Here is a 19,853-nt window from a genome sequence, read left to right on the forward strand (position 1 = left end):
CACCATGACAGGAAAACATTTACACATTTCTCATCTGGGATAGACGCAGGACTGCCTGTAACAGGGGTGACAGCTGCCATGAACAACCACTCTTGGCCTGTCCCGGCTCCTTACATCTCAGAGGAGCACCGGGAGTATTCTCCGTGCTTGCAGTGAGATCCGTCACTGGTGTCTGCCGGTCACAGACTCCTCACGCAGCGGTAACTCAAGCGCACGTAGCTTTATGACCCACCAGAGGAACAGGACCATGCCTCCTACTCAAAGAGGGTATGGATGAAAGGAAAGCAAACACGACATTAACGCAAAACCTTCTTTATTCTGGAAGTATCAACAGCACAAAAGCAGCACGCTTCTGAAAAACCCAATATATATATGTACACGGTCTGAAGGCAGCAGCCGAGGCCACGGGCAGCCTGACCTCCTCCCAGACACCTCTCCCAGGGGACAGCACCTCCTCCCGCTCCTCCTCCTTCCCCACAGCCCCGATTCTCCCCGGCAGCGGCGGCGGCGAGCGGCGGAGGTGAGCGCTGTGGGGGCTCCGGCCCGCCGGGGCCCGGCGGCGGCCGCCCCGCCTCAGGCGCCTCAGGGCGGCCCCGAGCCCGGCGCTGCCTCAGCGGGGCCGAGCGGCCCCCGGTGAGAGGGGAGCCGGCCTGGCTGGGGGCGTCCCACAGGGCCAGGGCGAGTCCTGCCAGGCGCTGGGCTGCCCTTCGGGCATGCTCTCGTCTTCAGCTCCACCTGCAGGCTCCTCGGGAAGGCGGCGAGAGTCCGCAGAGGGGGCTTCATGCAGGGCTCAGCCCACCCTGCTTGCTGAAAGAGCCGTGAAATGCGTGCTGCAGCGGCTGCAGGGCTGGGGGGAGAAGGAGGGTGCTCATCCCTCCGAGCAGAGGTGTCAGGATACTGAAGGAGATTTGAGGGGGGAAAAAAGGGCAATCTTACACTGAGGAAGTAAATTGCTAACTCCAGAGTCCGTAGTTAACAAATTGTAGTGGTTTTATTCAACAAGGTTTTTCCTGACATAATCTCATTCATGCTTTCTAATCAACGTGACTGCATAAATGGAAATTGAAAGCAGAACTTGGTGGCTAAAAGATAGTTTTGAACTCTTATGGCCACATTCGTAAATTATCAAGATGCTGGCCTCTGAATGGACTGAACATTGAACAGTAGCTCTTTTGGTCAAGTGTTAGCCTGGCTGGTATGCTAGAAACAATAATGTGTTCTTGTCTTATTAACAAAGCTGCATAAAAATTGAACGCAGAAGTTCTGCATGTGGGAGTGACTGTCTTTAGCCAACTCTATCATCAAGTAAGAAAAGGCGTGTAATAGAGCCAGCTGATTCCTATTTTTAAAAAAGGTATGACTCACTTAAGGAGATGTACTCTTGGTTTCTTGTTTTTGTAGAGCATGGAGGATCAGAAGCTGCCTTGTGTGCTAATTGACTGTATAGGAGAGAAGCATGGAGTATATGAAGATCATGCTGAATTACTGAAGGAACATTTTTGTCTCATCACCATGAAAGAATATAATGAAAACAAGAAAATTCTCGGCAAAAAGATCAGAGCTATTTATATGTGGTATCACAAACCAGTTATTAATGAAGAATTACTCCAGAGCCTACCTAACTTGAAGATAGTTGCAAGCTCTGGAGTGGGAATAGACCATTTGGACCTGAACCTCCTCTCCCGCTATGGTGTGAAAGTGTCTAACACTCCATTTATTGTTTCCACTGACACTGCAGACTTGGGGATGGCTTTGATGCTGGCATCCTCCAGGAGACTTGTGGAAGGTAATTGAAATACTTTCAGCCTTTTTAAAGAAAAGCTGGCTGTTCAAAACATGGAATTAGAAAGTGTGTGCTGCTGTGAAGGTAAGTTTAATAGTAGAAACACAGAAAAATACGAAGATGGAGATGTTAATCTGTCGTGCTGATGAGAACTTGCACATGGTGCATTCAATTTCTGAACAGATTTATTATCAAGGTAGATACATTAATTTTTCCAGATGGCCCTAAGTTCAGGCTTCTTCTCCTTCAGTCCATAGCCACTTACTCATTCTACATGTTCACTGCAGTCTTGCTTTTCAAGTTTTAATAAACAAAGTTATTTGCAAGGAACCCTGAAGCCTGTCTTTGCCAAGCTGATACCAATTTGAGTCATTATGAACAAACTGTCCAGAAATTTGTCCACCGTGCGCTGTATTTCTTCTCCCTGTGAGCTATGGTGTTTCTGTAAGATGGCTGGGAAACATATTTTGGCTTCGCTGAAAGTCTTTTGATGGTACTACAACATGTATTTCATCAATTACACTATTCAGTGCCTACAGCATAGGTGATATCTGTGGCACTTTCAGTTACATTAATGCTGGTGATGAACTACCATGAGTAGGAAGCTGTATTGCTGAGGTGCATTTTAATTGAACAATAATTTGTACTGCAGACAAAGATTATGAGTAGGTTTGGTGTTGTACATCAAAACGAGGTTGCTGCTTTGGCCTTCCTTTCCATGTCTTCCAAAAAGAGTCTGGATACACTTATATGCCAAGCAAGGAATCAATGTAAGAAATTGTGTTGCCAGTGCAGCATTTTTTGAGTCTTGTCCAGAAACACAATAGCATTATGTTATTGTTCCTCTGTTTCTGTGTTGTGTTATGATAAAAAGTAACCAGATGCCAGGAGCCGTACAATTCTTTACATGACATTTTCCCTTTTTTTTTTCTTTCCCCTAAGGCTATCAAATGGCGGTTTCCCCTGACACTGAATATTTCCCTGCCAACTGGCTGGGGGCTGAGGTTTCTGGAGCTACTCTAGGGATCATTGGAATGGGCACCATTGGCTACAAAGTGGCTGAGAGAGCCAAAGCCTTTGAAATGAAAATTTTGTACCACAACAGGAAACAGAGGTAAAAACAGTTACAGCTCCATGAAAAGTCTACTTTGTCACTGCTTTTGAACATTATTCGTAGCTTTCACTGACAAATTAATCTCGTATGCCCCACGTGTTAGGATAGGATGATGTGTTCTCTGCATTACTGTTGAATATTGTAGGTGTTGGGAAGCAGCGAGGGGAGCTGCTCCCTAAGTGATAACATGGCCAGCAGGGCAGAGGCCTCTCTGGCCAGGGCCCAGGTGTTCAGCACAGAGACCATGGCCAGGTTCATCCAAAAGTCCAAGCCATCAGGCAGGTTCATGGTGAGTGGGCTGGGCTGAAACCAAACCAGGGAGCTGCTGTGACGTACATGTAGCAGGGATGCAGGTAGAAACACCTCAGTCATCCTTTTAGAATCAGCTGGCCACGAGAACTGGACTTGCCAGCCCTTTGGCTGTCTTCGGTATGAAACACACGTGCCTTTCTGTGTACCTGTTTGTCAGGGCCCGCTCCCACATACCGTGCCTCATTTACTTCTGTGGGAACCTGGTGGGAGCAAGGCAATGCACGCCCTGATTTATCCTGATATGGATCAAAATGCTGGCTGATCCAGCATCTCAGTAGGTAGTTTCAGTGAGACAGTGCTGGTACTCATAGGAAGCAGAGTGCTGGTGACACAGATTTCTGAAAATTGCCCTGCCCTGCCTCATCTGTTTCCTCAGCAATTTTCAGATGAGTTACTTTTCACAGGGAAGGGAATTCATGTCAGACATCAGTTTTGCATTTGGGTCGGAAAAGAACCAATTCTTACATCCAGAAGCTGTGATATAAGTGCATTTATTTTATTATTTATTCATTGCATTTATGTGCATTTCTTACTTTCCTCCCATGGGTATAGTACTGCACACATTTGTGTAGTGCACTTGATATTGTGGGAAACAGAGCTTAAAATTTTTCCTTATTGAATTTCAGTCAGATGATTAGCTAGCTGCTTCTTAATGAAAAAATGAAGAAGCATTTTCTCTAATGCTGATTTGAACTTTTCCTACAACTTATTGCTTACGATTAGACTTTAATTTTCTCCTCCTCCCTTCCCTCCCCTCCCAGAAACAAGGAAGAAGAAAATGCTGTTGGAGCCATCTACTGTAAGAAGATAGATGATTTGCTCCAGCAGTCAGATTTTGTGATGCTAGCTGTGAACCTGACACCTCAGACACACAAACTGATTGGGAAGAGGGAACTACAGCTGATGAAACCCACAGCTACTCTCATTAACATCAGCAGAGGTAGGGTACAGTATATATAACTGCCAGTGAACCATAATGTAATTTTATTAAGTTTTTATATCGAAAGACCTGGGAAAACCCAACTCCAATAAAGAGACTGTTACTCTGAAATTTTCAATTAAATTTCTGATTACTAGATTATTTAGCCCATGGTCATATCTCAGCAAAATATTTAAACATTTCCATAATGAGTAAGTACGTCTCTAAAATGTGACTGAGTTTGGAGTGTCAGAAGCCCGTGTGTATTTATATAACGTCTTACTTAAGCGTTTTATTTTCTTCTCTACTTAATGCAGTGTGCTTCCTAACATAGATGTAGGTGGCAAAGCTCACTCTGAAGCCTGGTGCTGTGCTTTATTTTATGCTGCTACATCCTGCCTTTTAAAATTCCCAATTGTCCAACTCTGATGTGTGTACCCAAGCTTCCTCCTTCTGGTTGAGCACCCTCTGCTGCTATTTCTGCTTTGTAAACATCACTAGCTCTACAATTTGCTTAACCATCATGCCAAAAAAGATGGTGAAAGAACTGTGTGGAATACAAAAATGAGAGTATCTTTCTTACTGTAACCTAGGTCTGGTTGTAGATCAGGATGATTTGGTGGAAGCCCTTCAAAACAAGGTTATTAAGGCAGCTGCTCTGGATGTGACATATCCTGAACCTTTACCAAGGTAGGGCATGTAATTAAGGTAATGTGTGTGCATACAAGTTTATGGGCATGTGAGAAATTACATAATCTTGTTAGTAATCCTGTACATAATGCACGTGCACTAGTCCTATTGAAATGATGTCCCCAGTCCTTCTGTAGCAGCCGAACAAAATCCATGCTGACTCATTTGGAAGATTTATTAAATAAAAAGCCAGGTATCAGTTTGAACTCTTAGTACACTAAAGTCATACAATTAGTTTTTAATTACTATTTTAAGCATCTTCAGCAGGTGCTGAAGAAGCACGCTCTCTGATTGAATACCTCAGCATTTCTTTTCTTTTCCCAGGGATCACCCTTTGTTAAAAATGGAGAATGTTTTAATAACTCCTCACATTGGAAGTGCCACCAAAAAGACACGCCTCGTTATGATGGAAAACATGACTGAAAGCATACAAGCAGCTCTTACAAATCGTCCTATCCCTTATGAAGTATTACTGTAAAGTGGCTTGCATTTAATGTTAACATCAATAGTGTTTATCCCAGTGTGAGGAAACAGTAATTTGATAATGTTTCATGTAATTAGCCTATATATGTTGTACAGAATAAATGTAGAAGTATGATTTTAATTAGATGGTTTTAATTTATGGGTTTAGTGGTTTTAATTTATTGAAATAACAAAAAGTGATTCTGTGCGAAAAACTTCCATATTTTGTCATGAACTTCAGTGAGAAACTCAAGAGTCTAGTCTTAAATTGGTATGATTCATGCTGTTTGCATCCTCTTAGAATGGCAGATCAACGTAACGCTAAACCAAAGGACATTTTAGTCATTACGTAGCCCTGTATTTTGGTGCCGCTCATGACCTACAGCAAACTGCGGCAAACTGCAGACAGCATTTTAGACCAACTGCTCCTGAAAGTCCAGCAGCAATGGAACTATTCTTTCTTTGGAGAATAATTTGCAAGGCCTTTGCTGGTACAGCCTTCTTATAGCAATGTAGCAACCGCATTTGTTTTCACTTCTAAGATAACTCAGTTATGCAAATAATGGAGCCTGTGCATGAATTGTCTGCACAGGGCTTGGGGTTGGCTGTAGGGTAGGAGTCTGAATTTTCCCATTTTTTTCCATGAATTTTCCATGTCACACAGGCACATTCCCAAGTGATGTTTCATTGCTATCAAACCTTTTGGTGGGTTCATTTTTTCTTGTGTCACTCCTTTATTGCTGTTGTGGTTTACCCCTGGCAGGCAGGCAGCGCAGCACCACACAGCCGCTCACTCTCTTTCCTTAGGTAGGATGGGGAAGAGGATCATAAAGGTAGAAGTGAGAGGACTCATGGGTTGAGATCAAGACAGTTTACTAGGTAAAAGCAAAAGCTGTGCGTGGAAGTGAAGCAAACCAAGGAGTTCATTCGCTTCTTCCCATCAGCAGGCAGGTCTTCAGCCACTTCAGCAAAGACAGCTCACCATATACTACAGTTTTTTGGGGAAGAGAGATGGCATCACTCTGAATGCGCCCCAAATTCCTTTCTTTTATTGCTGAGCGTGAGGCGATGCGGCACGGAAGATCCCTGCGGTCAGTCTGTTTTGGCCGCGTCCCCTCCCAGATCCCGGCGCACCCGCAGCCCCCTCGCTGCCACCACCACAAAAAACCCCAAACCCAGCCTCCTGTGACGAAAACCAACCCTCCCCCAGCCCAAACAGCGCGGCCCAGCAGCAGGCCGTGGTCTCCTCAGCGAGGCGGGGCTGTGTGGCGCCTCGCCTCCCTGGGGGCAGGCGCTCGGAGGCCGGGGCCGGCTGTGGCGGCCATGTGGCGGAGCGGGCGGGCGGCGCTGGCCGCCGTGGGGCTGCCCTGCTGCAGGGCGCTGCGCAGCTCGGCCCCTGCCTGCGGCTCCAGGAACCTGCTGAAGAAAATGCTGCACAAGAAGAAGTAGGTGCGGGGCTGCGCTGCTGCCGGCTGGGGGGACGGGGATCCGCGGCCCGGGCTTGCGGGAGCACCGGGGAGGGTGAGGCCGGTTGTGGTTGTCCCACGGTGCGGGGATGTTAGTGCTTGTCCCTGCCTTGCCCCCCTGGTGTAGCTTCTGCTGTGGACGAGAAGCATCGCTGCATGTCACCCTAATATATAAATATTACGTGGGAAACTCAAACAGGGTACCTACCCGTTATTCCTCTGAGCTGATAAAGCTGTATGCTTTTCCTTTTTCCAAAAGAAAGAAGTTTTGGTATGACAGCCCAGCCCTGGGGTCTAAAATGGTGAGTACAAGCTTTTAAAACGCTGCGTGCACCTCTTCCAGGGAGAACATGCTTATAATTCCTCCATTGCCTGTAACATTGGGAAAAGCATTTTCTGGTGGAGAAAGAGCAGAATTTAATGCGTAAAACTAGCACTCCAGTTTTACTGTGATATGCTAGGATTGCTGTGAGAGAGGCTGTTTGTCAAGCTCTTCCCTTGACCATTTCTTCCTTTGTGCCATTTTTTTAACCTGTACAAGCCCCAGCACTTCCCTTCGTGGTTTTGAGCCTGTATCAAAAAACTGGTCCAGGTTAATACTTACGTATACACACTTAGTTTTAATCCAGATCATTTCCCAGTAAGGTTCTCAGCAAGTCTTGGATGCATATAACCTGTGCTTAGCATAAATAAGAGGATACACTACAAGAGAAAGCTAACAATTTCTTATGTAAGTGGTATTGCTACTTGGTGGTAGCAAAAAGAACCATGAAACAGTGGCCAAGTGGAAAAAAGTTGCTTTTAGGTCAAGTACAGCATTGTGGTCTGCTCCTGTAAGAAGTGTAGGAGTATGTGGAATAGACGTTCTGTGGATCCTTTTGAACGTGTCTGTTACGTGGTTGCCTGTGATTTCAAGGAACTAGGTCTGATGATCCAGGAAATCTTCTCCAGTTTTCCTATACTGAAAATGACATTGTGCATGCTAGAGGTATCAGTGATTGGGACTGCTTTCAATTCTTATTGGTGGGAGGCAAATTCAGATCAGCAGTCTGGAGATAGTGGTACCCGTCACAGAATGACAGGCCTCTGACTTCATTGCCTTTAATTACTAGATATGCTGGGAGTTCTTTAACTTCTAGTTAAAATTGTGCTCATAGTTCTCTGTGCAGGCAAACCATGTTGCAAAAAGTGAGTGCATGAAACTTACCTGGAAAACAAATTATGTTTGCTTTTCAAGCAATCAGTGTTTTTCAGTTAACACCGGCTATATTTTAGAAAACTGATTTACTGAGCTACAAAACAGGAAAGTAAGAAATTTTGACTGTAGTACATGAAGGTCAAAGATTTTTTGAGTAGAAATACTCTTTACCAAAACATCTGATCAATAAGACCTATACAAAGCCATGACATCTGCAACAATGCCATTCTAAGACTATACTTAGTGGTACAAAACTATATAAAATTTCCTAATGTAAGTTTTTAACAACTGTTTGTTTGTTTGTTTGATTTAAGATGTATGAGCCAACCAAGTTGACCTCTGTAGTGAAAGGTGACCATACAAAAACTAGGAAAGAAGATACCATACGCTGTAGAGTCTTGAATAACCTTATTCATAAAGCTGTGTCAGAGATGATGAGTACCGGTGAAGTTAATCAAGAACTTTATGACCTCAAGCTGGAAATCTGCAAGGCAAGTGAAAAAAGCTAGAGTTCCTGTTGAGCTGCTGTGACTTCAACTTGAGGCTGGTGTGGTGTGCTGGAGCCCCCAGGTACTGTGATGCATGCAGGAAGAGTTTTGCAGCATTGCTGCTGCACAGCAAAATGCGCCTCAGTTCACCTTTCATGGGAGGAGAGTTTTGCCACTATTGCACCTCATTTAGTAGACCTTTGTCAGTATAATGCTAATGCCACTTAGGCCAACTAAAAAATGGTGTTGCTGGTATGATTTTATTCCTGTTATTTATACATGTACAATTTATATTGCCCTCTCAGAAGGAGGGCCCTGATTTTTACCAACATAGATGTATCTTTCCAGGAGTCTTTATGCAACTGTGTGAGAGCTGATTCATCCCTGAGTTCCTTACCAGCTTAATTATGACCTAAATGGGGCATGAGCTTAGAGCAAAAAAGGTCAAGACTAAGACAATGGCATTGGCAAGCAAGGTTTCAAGAAGAATTTGAATTTGTAGCTAACTGTATCTCATTTTGTTATAATTCACATGTTTAAAAAGGATGTTACAACTGTGATTCAGGAACTAAGTCACTCTCCACATTCTTGTTTACTGTCAGTAGTTTTTTCTGCACTGTCTGCTGTTCTTTCCAAATTAAATAATACAAATGTCAAGCTCAAAAGCTTGACAGATTTAGCTTATTTGGTTACAAGCATGGAAAAAAAATAATATGTCATAGCTGCATCTGTGACGGAATGTTTGTCATTTACAATTGAAATGGATCTTTTTGTTGGCTGATTTCATTCTGTCTTCAAATAAATGATCAAAATTTTTTTTAACTTCACCCATGTAATTTTATTTTTTGTATCAATATGTGCGTTGTCTTACAGACTATATTTCTCTGTAGGTCTTTAGGGATTGCTTATCTAACCCTTATGGCACATTTTCCTTCTTCTTGTCACTTGGTGCTTGGGAGAAGAGCCCAATCCCCACCTTGCTATAGCCTCTTTTAAGATAATTGTACAGTGTGATAAGGTCTCCCCTGAGCCTCCTTTTCTACAGGCTAAACAACCCCAGTTCCTTCAGATGCTCCTCATAAGACCCATTTTCTAGATGCCTTGCTAGCTTTTTTGCTGTTTTCTGGACACACGCCATCACCTTAATGCCCTTCTCATAGTGAAGGACCCAAAGCTGAATACAGTGTTCAAGGTTGGCTTTACCAGAGCCAAGGGCAGAGGGACAATCACTTGCCTAGTCCTGCTGGCCACACTATTTCTGGTACAAGCCAGGATGACGTTAGCCTTCTTGGCCACCTGAGCACACTGCTGGCTCATGATCACCAAGCAATTAACTAATACCCCAAGGTCCCTTTCTGTTGAGCAGCCTTCCAGCCACTCTTTCCCCAGCCTGCAGCATTGCATGGGGTTGTTGGCCCCAGGTGCAGGACCCAGCACTTAGCCTTGTTGAACCTCATGCAGCTGGTCTCAGGCTGTTGGTCCAGCCTATCCCTCTGCGGAGCCGTCCTACCCTTGAGAAGATAACACTCGTGCCCAACTTGGTGTCTGTAAACTTACTGAGGGTCCACTCCTCTCATCTAGATCGATAAAGATATTGAAGAGAATGGGCCCCAGTACTGAGCCCTGGGGGATGCCACTAGTGACCGGCCTCCAACTGGATTTGACTCCATTCACCACGACTCTTTGGGCCAAGCTACCCAGCCAGTTTCTAACTCAACGAAGTGTATGCCAGTCCAAGCCATGACCAGTCAGTTTCTTGAGGAGAATGCTGTGGGAAACGGTGTCAAAAACCTTTCTGAAGTCTAGATAGACCCCATCCACAGCCTTTGAGATGGTAGTACCCGCATATTGGCTAAATATAGCGCTGTCAGTACCATGGAGGTGTTGACAGACTTCTGCATTTAATTTCAGTTAGAATGGAGACTGGGCAGTGAATTGCATGAAAAAAAAAAACAACTTCTTCAGGTACTGAACATAAACCATAGCTCTGTAAAGGCAACATGTAATTTTGGTTCTTAGAAGCAGAGATGGAAGAACAGCTTCTCTTCAGAATTTAGATACCTAGTTTGAGTCACTGCATGTTTATTCATCAACCAGAGGCTTTGTTGTGTATGAAGTTTGTATGTGTGTATATAGATACAAAGTTTTAAAGTCACGTTTGTCTTTTTACAGGTGTCCCTGGCATCAAACTTTTCAGCATGTCGTGTGTATTGGAATCCTGCTGCTATTACAGAGAATGAAAGTTATGTTGAAAGTTTACTGCAGAAGAGTGCTCCACGTATACGGTACTGCTGTGCGATGAACAGTTAGACTGCTTCATAAACTCCTAGCTGTGTTATAGTAACAAATGAGTATTTCTGACTGTCTAAATCTGACCTGTTAGGAATGCTTTTTTATTTTATACATTTGGAGTCAGAGCATCTCCTGTGATGAGCCTCACAGGGATGGATGGCTGTGTTAGAGCAGCTGTGAATTCTCCCAGTGAAGTGCAGCTGGTTTGCTTGGTTTCTCTGCTTTCATAGGGTTGGACTGAACTGAGCAGAAAGAAAGAGGAGTTTGGATAAAGTAGCACTTCATTGTACTAGTGATGGTGGCCTGAATATGCTGTACTTAACAGTAGGTCAGAATGTGATGCTGCACAAGAGGATTGGCAGTTACAACAGTTACCTCCTTACAGGCTCATTGTGCAATTCTGATCACTAGAGACACATTGGACCTCTAGAAGGGATGACTGATTTTACAGAAATCCTTCACAATACTCAAAACAAACAACAAAAAAATGTTACCATGCATTATGATATGTGCACTCATTTCTGGTGGACGGTCCAATGAGTTTGCAGGACACCGTGGAGACTTCTGTCTCCCTCTGTGCATGGCTAAACCCTCTGCTATCCAACCAGTCTGTTGGAGGGTCAGGATTTCACCTCATGGGGAAAGTGTCAGTGAAACAAAATTGTAGGTCTATTTCTTTTTCCTCCGTTTCCCTAGGCCTGTAATTCCTGCTCCATCACAATGGCCTCCTTTACTCTCAATAGCTTCTGCACTTTGAGAAGGAGTGTTGCTGGCTGGGAAGAAGACAAAGGAAGCTCAGTCAGTCCCTCTTGCAGATACCATGTAGTGCTATTGTCTTGCCATGCTGTGAGGGGTCTATCCCACCATTGTTCTCACTGTTTCAGTGGGGATGAGGAAGCCAAAACAAGATTGGAAAGACTTGAACCAGGCTGTGCATATAGGAGACAAATCTAATACCATCACTACTTAGGGATCTGCAACTAATAGTTTTTGTATGTTACACATTCAGAGTTGGGATTTTGCAGTGATGTTACTTAGTGCCTTAGCACTAACCACAATGGATACTGGACAGACTGTTAAGTTTTGCTATCTGGATCCTTAAACATGTAGTACTGTTGGAATTAATTTAATGTGTTTTACCTTTCCTTGAAGTGCTGTACTGTTATTCATATTGATGAATGTTGTATTTTTGCAGGTATCTCCTGATGAGTCAGCAAATTTTAGGAAATGTACCCCCGATAGTATTTGTAAAAGACAAAGAAGCTGCGGCTGTAAAAAAGGTAATTGTAATCCTTGACTCAACATACAAATATCATGCAAATGTAGGACCTAGGTATCATAATGTTTGGGAATACTGAGAAAGCTGATTGCTCAAGAGCTATATATTAATTACTACATTAAAGATCGGTCTTTGTCTATACTTGTACTTCATGTTCCAAAGTATTTTAGTGAAGAATCTTTAGTAAGATTGATGATTATATACAATGTAAAAGAACCTTTGTAGCCATTGCTTCATTAACTTTTTTTGAGGCTACTATTAAAACTTCTGAAGTGAGAAGCTTGTGAAAGATAATTAATTAGGCTAAAAAATAAATCCTAAAAAATGACATTACATTTTTAAGGAATAATACATGTTAGCCAATATATGGTATTGTCTGGCATACTTGATTATGTATAAAATGAGGTCTGAGGAGCTGTCTTCCATATTTTAAATACTATGCGTTTTTAAAATGTCTGTGAATCTAATCAGTGATTTTTAGTTTTATTTTTTTTACCCCAACCCTTTTCCATTTGTGAATTGTTATAATGTTTCTGGGGAAAGGCATGTCTTTGCATAAGAGGATTTAAGCTCACTCATACTAATTTTTCTCCCTTCTTTTTAACTTACCTTTATTATTTGTTGGGGGATCCTTTTTCTGCTAGTAGAATGGGTCTCACCAGGCACTTGAGATTCACTCAGAGAGTCAACTCTTAAAACAGCAATAATTTAATGGTACTTACATATCAGCTGAAGCTGGGTGCCTCTAAGGGCGGACCCTGCTCAAAATTTTCCATGGGTTCTTGTACCTGTGCAATCTTTGTTTTTGTCCTCTATAGTCCAATCAGTTCTCAACACATATACATTATGTTCCTTCAGAATAGTGGTTCTTTGTTGCAGGGCAGGATGACTTCTGTTACTGCACAGCAGGGTGGCTTCTGTTATCTCAGCAGGCTCTGATCTGGTGCAGCCCTTGGCCAACACATCCCCCCTTTCCCCATTGGCACCACCCAGTACCCACACAATGCCATTCACAGTTGCTCAGTCACCACTGCATACCAGGTTCAGCTGATGCAGAGCTCATGCTGTGGTCTAAGGCTTCACTAAATTTACTCTACTAATGTGAAACAATAGCTACCTGAATTCCTTACATACCAGCAGCTTGTTTCTCCAAATACTCATTTTCTATCATGGTGTGGAAATAGTTTCAGAATAATGTTATTTGGAAATTCACTGTTACTAGGACTATGAAGTGAGAATTTTAGAAGAGAGGAGTGACACTATTGAGTGAAATTATGTGCAAAATTGGCTCCTCAAGCTGTTGATGTGAATTTAAAGGACATTAGTTGAAAAGAGTATGTTTTTCGCATTTCTATGCCCTGAAGTGCCTTATTCTTAGATGTGTTACTATTGAGACCATCATATGTAAATTCTCTTAGTTACTTATGGGCTCATGTGGTGCATATTAGCAGAGCTGGAAGAAATAAGATTTCATACGCATAATGCAGTAAAATGGCTAGAACTTGTTTTGGTGAAAAATTCTGACACTTTGATGCCAGTGTACTGATCCACAGTGCAGATCTTTTTAACCTACATTAGCACAAGAATAAAAATGAACTAAACACTTCTGAAAGCTGTTTATGTTTGTTCATACTCTCCACCTAATCACAAGAATTTCTACACAACCTACCTGTGATTATGGAAGTGCTTTGTCTTTACAATCACTGTGTTATTAACATATCTAGATGGAGCTACAAATAGCTATTCCTGCAGGCTGTACCTTTCAGGGTGGTTATTATGGAACCTGTTTTGCTAATCACTGTATCTCAAACTTCTTTAAACAACCACTTACTCTTTCTGAAGATGAAAAACCCTTGCACCACCTTACCTTGAAGTTGTTTGAAGCACAGGCACCCAAAAAGTTAACCACTCAAGATGTGCAAAAACCCTCCATATGTAGCTCCTATCAGTGAATGGCACTAGAAAGCACTTGGATTATATTTTCATACTTTGAAGACTGTCAGATGTATGTAATCTACAGATTCAATAACTAGAAATAATGTAGCTGAAACTGATTTTTAAGCATTGCAGGAGAGAAGGAGCATCCTATTCAATTTTTGTTAAAAGGATTAAACCCTGAATTAGAAGGGAAGGAATGTAAAGTAGGAATAAAAATTTTGAATGAGATAAACTGTACCTAATTGTGAAAATTTTGTCATTACTGCATATAATAGATTTTTAGCATTTACTGATTAGATGTTAAAAGGGAACTTGAAACTTCCCTATAGTAGGGATAAAAACTTACAGAAATGGAAAAGAAACAGGCCGAGGGAGATGGTGTAGTTCAGCCTGGAGAAAAGAAGGCTCTTGGGACACCTTATAGTGGCCTTCAAGTACCTAAAATGGGGTGACAAGAAAACTGGAGAGGGACTCTGCCAGGGAGTGTAGCAATAGGACAAAGAGTAATGGCTTTAAACTAAAGAGCTTAGGGATATGGTTTAGTGGGGACTGTTTGTGTTAGGTCAGAGGTTGGACTCGATGATCTTGAGGTCTCTTCCAACCTAGAAATTCTGTGATTCTGTGATTCTGTAAAAGAGGGGAGATTTATGTTATATATAAGGAAGAAATTATTCACTCAGAAGGTGTTGAGCAGGTTGCCCAGAGAAGTTGTGGATGCCCCCTCCCAGAAAGTGTTTAGGACCAGGTTGGATGTGGCTTTGAGCAGCCTGGTCTAGTGGAAGGTTCCCCTGCCCATGGCAGAGGGGCTGGGATTAGATGATCTTTAAGGTTCCTTCCAGCCCAAACCATTCTATGTCTCTAAAATCCTGGTGTAAGGATGTTATGAAAAATGATTTGGAAGGCTGAAAAAAAAAAATTACATCTATCACACAATCCCTAACGAGCTGTTCAGAATATACATAAGGCAAAAAAACTTGTTAAGAATAGTAAACCATGGCTCAGTTATACTATTTGACACAAACTTCCTAGGCAAGAAGGATAGTGTTTCCTGGCACTGTTGGAAACTAAAAAGTTCGTAAGATCTGATGTGATGTAATTTCATTTTACAGCCAGTGAAGAATTATACCCTAACGTATATTTTGCAGTAGTGAGATGTAAATGGAGGAAAAGGGCATTTTGAAATGGTTTTGCTAAGTATTCTAACACGTAGAAAAAAATGTTTTGTGTTTGTTTCTTGTAGAGGTATGAACAAAGTAAATTTAGTACAGTGCTTTTAATATCTATTTTCTTTGTGTATTTACAGGTTGAGGAATTATTATCAATTGCTGATTTTGGACCTGAAGAAGAAAAAGTACTATCTCAAAATGATTCCAGGTGAGTTTTTTGAATCAAAATGCTACAGATGTCCATTTTCATCTCTGTTGACCAGCTTAAATTTTATTTATTATTTGTATTATGTATTATTTATTATTTGTATAGGGTATTACTTGGCATGACACAAAGTATATTTTAATTAGATATGTATATTTTTGTTATCTCAGAGTTCAGCAATATGATGCAAGGAAATAAAAGGTAGAAAAGAGACTTTATGGAAGACCTTGCCAATTAGGGGCCTTTTATTAACAGAAAAAAAAAAAAAAAAACTAGGATAAAAAAAAAGTAATCATCCCAGAAATTCAATGTAGAATATGGTGTTTTAATTTGTCATTTAAACTTTCTTTGTTAACATCACACCCATTTATTAAAATTGAGAGAAAATATTTCTTACTGTATATGCTCTAGTTTACTTTCATATTTTAGTTACAGACACATTTTTATAGGTTATTTTGTCTTTGGTTCTTGTGCATAGGTACCTTGCTGCAGGTTTGCAAATATAGAAAGGGTTTTTTATAAAAGTGGACCTCTGTTAAGCTTGAAAAATGACTGAATTGTCCTTTGTAACACTATACTTTATATGCTTTTGGAGGCAATTAACCCATAAGGTGATATCAGAACCTGGTGTTAAAAATCAGCTGTGTTTAACATCTGTACTTGAGGCAACACAGTCATAAGACCTTTTTACTTGCAGACCCAATACTTATTCTGGTATTAGTATCTTAACTTTTATGAGAGAAATATTTTTGGAACTTCTTAGAATTCAAGATTCACTGTGTCTGCAATCATTAAAAAAAAGCTTCACAGCAGTAATATTTGTTTCTTGCTATTAGTCTTCTTATGAGAATATAAGCCTTGTATTTACCAATATAAATAGATTGCTCGCCTTCCATTTGTCCACTTTTATTCTGGCAGAAGTTTGGATTGTTGCACTTGTACATAGAATCACTGAATCGTAGAATGCTTTGGATTGGAAGGGAACTTAAAGATGATCTAATTCCATGCCATGGGCAGGGACACCTTCCGTTAGATATACCTGCATACATTTTAGTGATCAGTCTCTCTAAATCAACAAAATGTTACTTAATTTAGCATTCTTCTACGAGGGATTTTTGGCTCTTGAGGAACAATGATGATGATCTACTAGCATAATGATTACGTGAACTGGAGGCTCTCGAAACCAAGAGCCTTGCACTTGTGTGCTGTAGTCTGTTGGTAGAAATGACTTTTCAGACTATCAGTTGCAAATCAGAACTTGCTTCTTAGTGGAAATTGCTTGTGACAGACTTCCCCACAGGGCACCTAACAGCTTGTTCTGTTTGTATCTTGTGGGAATACTTCTGTCTAGCTTAAGGTGCTACATGGTTATTGCTATGTGTGTCTGATGGGTACTAGGCACAGGCAGCTGTTTTTAACTTCTTGAAAAAGCTAGGAGTGGTCTAACTTCCTAGGGGCTCCCAGATCTAGTGCTCGCTCTGGAATGAAATTTTAATGTGTAATGTAGTTGTTTGCCCCCACCCACCCCCGAATCTGTTGAAAGGCTGACAAGATTATACGTAGCCGGTCCACACATAGCGCAGTGGTACTGCTTCCTTCTTAACATAAGGAGCACAATGCTGAATACAGGACATTAATAAAGTCAAACTGAAAGCTCTAGTTTATTTATAGATTCCTCAAGTTGTCCCAGTTTGTATTGTTCCTTTAATTATATGCAGGGGGAAAAATACATTTTTTTTTTTCCTTTTCACAGTGAATCATTCTCTTCAGCAACTCAATCTTCTGATTCACCCATGCGATCTAATCTTTTTGGTATTGATCATGAATTGCTGAATAAGCAGATAATGGACTACAAAAGACTGAAAGTGTCAAGAGATACAGAAGGCATTTGCCGGACACAAAAACAGGAGCAGCAGCTGTCAAAGATTCAAAAGAAAATGAAAAAGAAAAAAATGAGGAATCCTCCTGATGATGACATCACACCACAGAAATACTTAATGGACAGATCCGAAGCTGATTATTTGGATGATAACAATGATTCAATTTCAGACTATGAGATAGAAGATGAATTACAGGAAGGGGTAAATGAATTGGAGGCAGGTGATGGCGAAACTCAAAGTCAGCCTCCTGTTAAACTGAAATGAAGTGGAAAAAGACACTGTTTAAAATGGATGTTGACAATGGTAAACATAATTAATTAATTAACTAAAACACTGAAGGATTACTTTTGTATAGCCTGTTTACCACTTTCTCTTTCAAAAAAGAAGTTTGCCACACATGGAGGTTTGCTAGCACAAGATGGTGTGTAAGAAAAGTTAAAATGGTGTTTGTGACGTTCTGTTAAGCAGCTTTAAAGCAGAGACAGTTGTAGTGATTCCAGCTAGACAGCAGTTTTTAATTACAAAACATGCATAGTGCAACACTGTATGCTAAAACTTCTTGCAACTGTGTTATTTCCAATAAAATTATTGCTTCCGTGAAGAAATTTTATTTTAATGATTGATTTTTTTCAGTAATCTGGATAAGAATAATCACTAAGTGATGATACCTGCTATTTCAAGATCAGGTCAGGAAGGAAGAGGGAAATGAAATACTGATAGTGGAGTTCAAAGAGCAGCCTTCAGCACAGGAAGACCCAAAGAGGATGTTCTCTAGGGATCCTAGACTAATGGGGGCACTTACTCCACAAGAAGGTAAAACCCATTGAGGCTATGGCCAGTAAAGTTACAACCCTGAAAGAAAAATCAAGTAATTTATGTTAATATTTAGAAAATGATGATTGTGCAAAGAGAATAGTAATCAGAAAAGAATAGAGAACTGCTGACCTCTTGAGAAAAATTGGGCAAATCACTGACTGTGACTGAAAAAATGTACTGAAAATTCAAAGGTGGAAAAAAAGGAGCAAGGAAGAGTGCCTCAGTAACTTTAAGATTTAGAAATGAATAAGAAATCATATAAAATTGAGAAATGACCCTCCTTGGATATATTGACCTTTTATTAAGGTTAGGATAGGGTTAGGGTTGAGTTAGTGTTAGGGTTAAGGTTATGGATAGGGTTAGGGATTTGGGTTAGGGTCAGGTTAGGGTTTATGGTTAGGGTTAAGTCTAGTTTAAGGTTAGGTTAGGGTTAGTGGTTATGGGTAGGGTTAGATTAGGGTTAGGGTTAGTGTAAGGGTTCAGGTTAGGGTTGGATTAGCGTTTGGATTAGGGTTAGGTCTAGGGTTAGATTAGAGTTTTGGTTAGGGTTTGGGTTAGTGTAAAGGTTGGATTAAGGTTAGGGTTAGAGTTACGTTTAGATTTAGGGTTAGAGTTAGGGTTAGGTTTAGGTTTCACATTACATTTAGTGTTTGGATTAGGGCTAGGATTGGATTATAATTGCAATTAGAGTTAGGGTGAGAAGTACAGTTAGAGTTTGGGTAAGGGTTTGAGTTAGGGTTCGAGTTAGGGTTATGGTTAGGGTTAGGTTGACGGTCAGGGTTAGTGTTAGCTCTAGGAATGGATTAGAGTTTCTCTTAGGGTTAGTGTTAGGATATGTTTGGGGTTAGGGTTAGGTTTAGGGTTACAGTTAGGTCTTAGGTTGGATTTGGGGTTAGGGTTGGATTAGAGTTAGCGTTAATCTTTAGAGTTAGGTTTAGGTTTAGCTTTAGGGTTATGGTTAGGGTCAGGGTTAGGGCTGGGTTTTGGGTTAGGGCTAAGATTAGATTAGAGTTGGGACTAGGGTTAGGGTTTGTGTTAGGGTAAGGGTTAGGGTTAGGGTTACATCTAGGGTTGGATTAGAGTTTCAGTTAGGATTTGGGTTAGCATTAGGTTTTGTGTTATGGTTTGGGTTAGCGTTAGTTTTAGAGTTAGGTCTGGGTTAAGGCTAGGATTGGATTAGAGTTGCAATTAAGGTTATGGTTAGAGTTAGGATTTGTGTTAGGGTTCTGGTTCTTGGTTGGTTAAAATTACAGTTAGGGTTGGGTTTAGAGTTAATGTTAGTAGTGGGATCAGGGTTTAGGTTCGGGTTAGCTCTAGAGTTAGGACTAGGATAGGATTAGAGTTGCAGTTAGGGTTAGGTTTAGTGGTTTTTTTGGTTATGTTTACAGTTAGGTTTATGGTTATGTTTATGGCTAGGTTTGGATTAGGTTTAGGGTTGGATTAGGAATAGAGTTTAGGGTTTTGGTTGGGGTACCGTTAGGGTTAGAGTTTGAGTTTTGGTAAGTGGTATGGTCCTGGTTAGGCTTAGGAGCATTGTTATGTTTAGGGTTAGGGCTAGGTTTTTGGGTGGATTAGCTTTAGGGTTAAGGTTAGTTTTAGGGTTTGGGCTAGGTTAAGGTTTATGGTTAGGTTTAGTCCTTCGGGTAGGTTTAGGTTTAGGTTTGGATTAGCATTGAGATTAGTGTTATGTTTAATGTTAGGATTAGGGTTGGATTATTTTTAGGGTTAGTTTTAGGATTAGGGTTAGTGTTGAATTATCGTTAGCATTAGGGTTATTGTTTAGGGTTAGTGTTAGTTTTCAGTTAGGTGTAGGGTTAAGTTTAGGGAAGGGTAGGGGTTAGAGCT

At 41.1% G+C, this 19,853-nt stretch overlaps 2 protein-coding genes across 5 annotated transcripts; both read left to right on the forward strand.

Annotated features, from left to right (window-relative positions):
- The first annotated feature begins 359 nt into the window (after window positions 1-359).
- LOC101803570 (probable 2-ketogluconate reductase) lies at window positions 360-5,422 on the forward strand. 3 transcript variants are annotated; one of them, XM_027451184.3, is made up of 6 exons: window positions 360-520; window positions 1,402-1,786; window positions 2,726-2,897; window positions 3,971-4,149; window positions 4,722-4,818; window positions 5,143-5,422. In XM_027451184.3, the coding sequence occupies exons 2-6, from the start codon at window positions 1,405-1,407 to the stop codon at window positions 5,294-5,296; spliced, it is 984 nt and encodes a 327-aa protein (XP_027306985.3). In that variant the 5' UTR covers window positions 360-520; window positions 1,402-1,404; the 3' UTR covers window positions 5,297-5,422. The 3 variants fall into 3 exon arrangements, with proteins under 3 accessions (XP_027306985.3, XP_038030757.2, XP_071889450.1); XM_038174829.2 differs by lacking the exon at window positions 360-520 and adding an exon at window positions 610-633; XM_072033349.1 differs by lacking the exon at window positions 360-520 and adding an exon at window positions 960-1,305.
- Window positions 5,423-6,590: 1,168 nt separating this feature from the next.
- RBFA (ribosome binding factor A) lies at window positions 6,591-17,797 on the forward strand. Of its 2 annotated transcripts, none has more exons than XM_038174826.2 (7): window positions 6,591-6,729; window positions 7,006-7,048; window positions 8,259-8,435; window positions 10,605-10,717; window positions 11,920-12,004; window positions 15,245-15,315; window positions 17,066-17,797. In XM_038174826.2, the coding sequence occupies exons 2-7, from the start codon at window positions 7,046-7,048 to the stop codon at window positions 17,454-17,456; spliced, it is 840 nt and encodes a 279-aa protein (XP_038030754.1). In that variant the 5' UTR covers window positions 6,591-6,729; window positions 7,006-7,045; the 3' UTR covers window positions 17,457-17,797. The 2 variants fall into 2 exon arrangements, with proteins under 2 accessions (XP_038030754.1, XP_038030753.2); XM_038174825.2 differs by having other exon boundaries at window positions 6,592-6,725.
- The last annotated feature ends 2,056 nt before the right edge of the window (window positions 17,798-19,853 follow it).

The sequence above is a fragment of the Anas platyrhynchos genome, chromosome 2 (genome assembly GCF_047663525.1).
Source record: "Anas platyrhynchos isolate ZD024472 breed Pekin duck chromosome 2, IASCAAS_PekinDuck_T2T, whole genome shotgun sequence".
Lineage (NCBI taxonomy): Eukaryota > Metazoa > Chordata > Aves > Anseriformes > Anatidae > Anas > Anas platyrhynchos.

Excerpts from the sequence above, each read along its gene's own strand:
- LOC101803570 (XM_027451184.3), top strand. The coding sequence starts at position 1,405 with ATGGAGGATCAGAAGCTGCCTTGTGTGCTAATTGACTGTATAGGAGAG. Across the intron at positions 2,898-3,970 it reads TACCACAACAGGAAACAGAG|AAACAAGGAAGAAGAAAATG; the intron begins GTAAAAACAGTT and ends CTCCCCTCCCAG. Across the intron at positions 4,819-5,142 it reads TATCCTGAACCTTTACCAAG|GGATCACCCTTTGTTAAAAA; the intron begins GTAGGGCATGTA and ends TTCTTTTCCCAG.
- RBFA (XM_038174825.2), top strand. The coding sequence starts at position 6,604 with ATGTGGCGGAGCGGGCGGGCGGCGCTGGCCGCCGTGGGGCTGCCCTGC. Across the intron at positions 6,726-7,005 it reads AAAATGCTGCACAAGAAGAA|AAAGAAGTTTTGGTATGACA; the intron begins GTAGGTGCGGGG and ends TTTTTCCAAAAG. Across the intron at positions 15,316-17,065 it reads CTATCTCAAAATGATTCCAG|TGAATCATTCTCTTCAGCAA; the intron begins GTGAGTTTTTTG and ends TCCTTTTCACAG.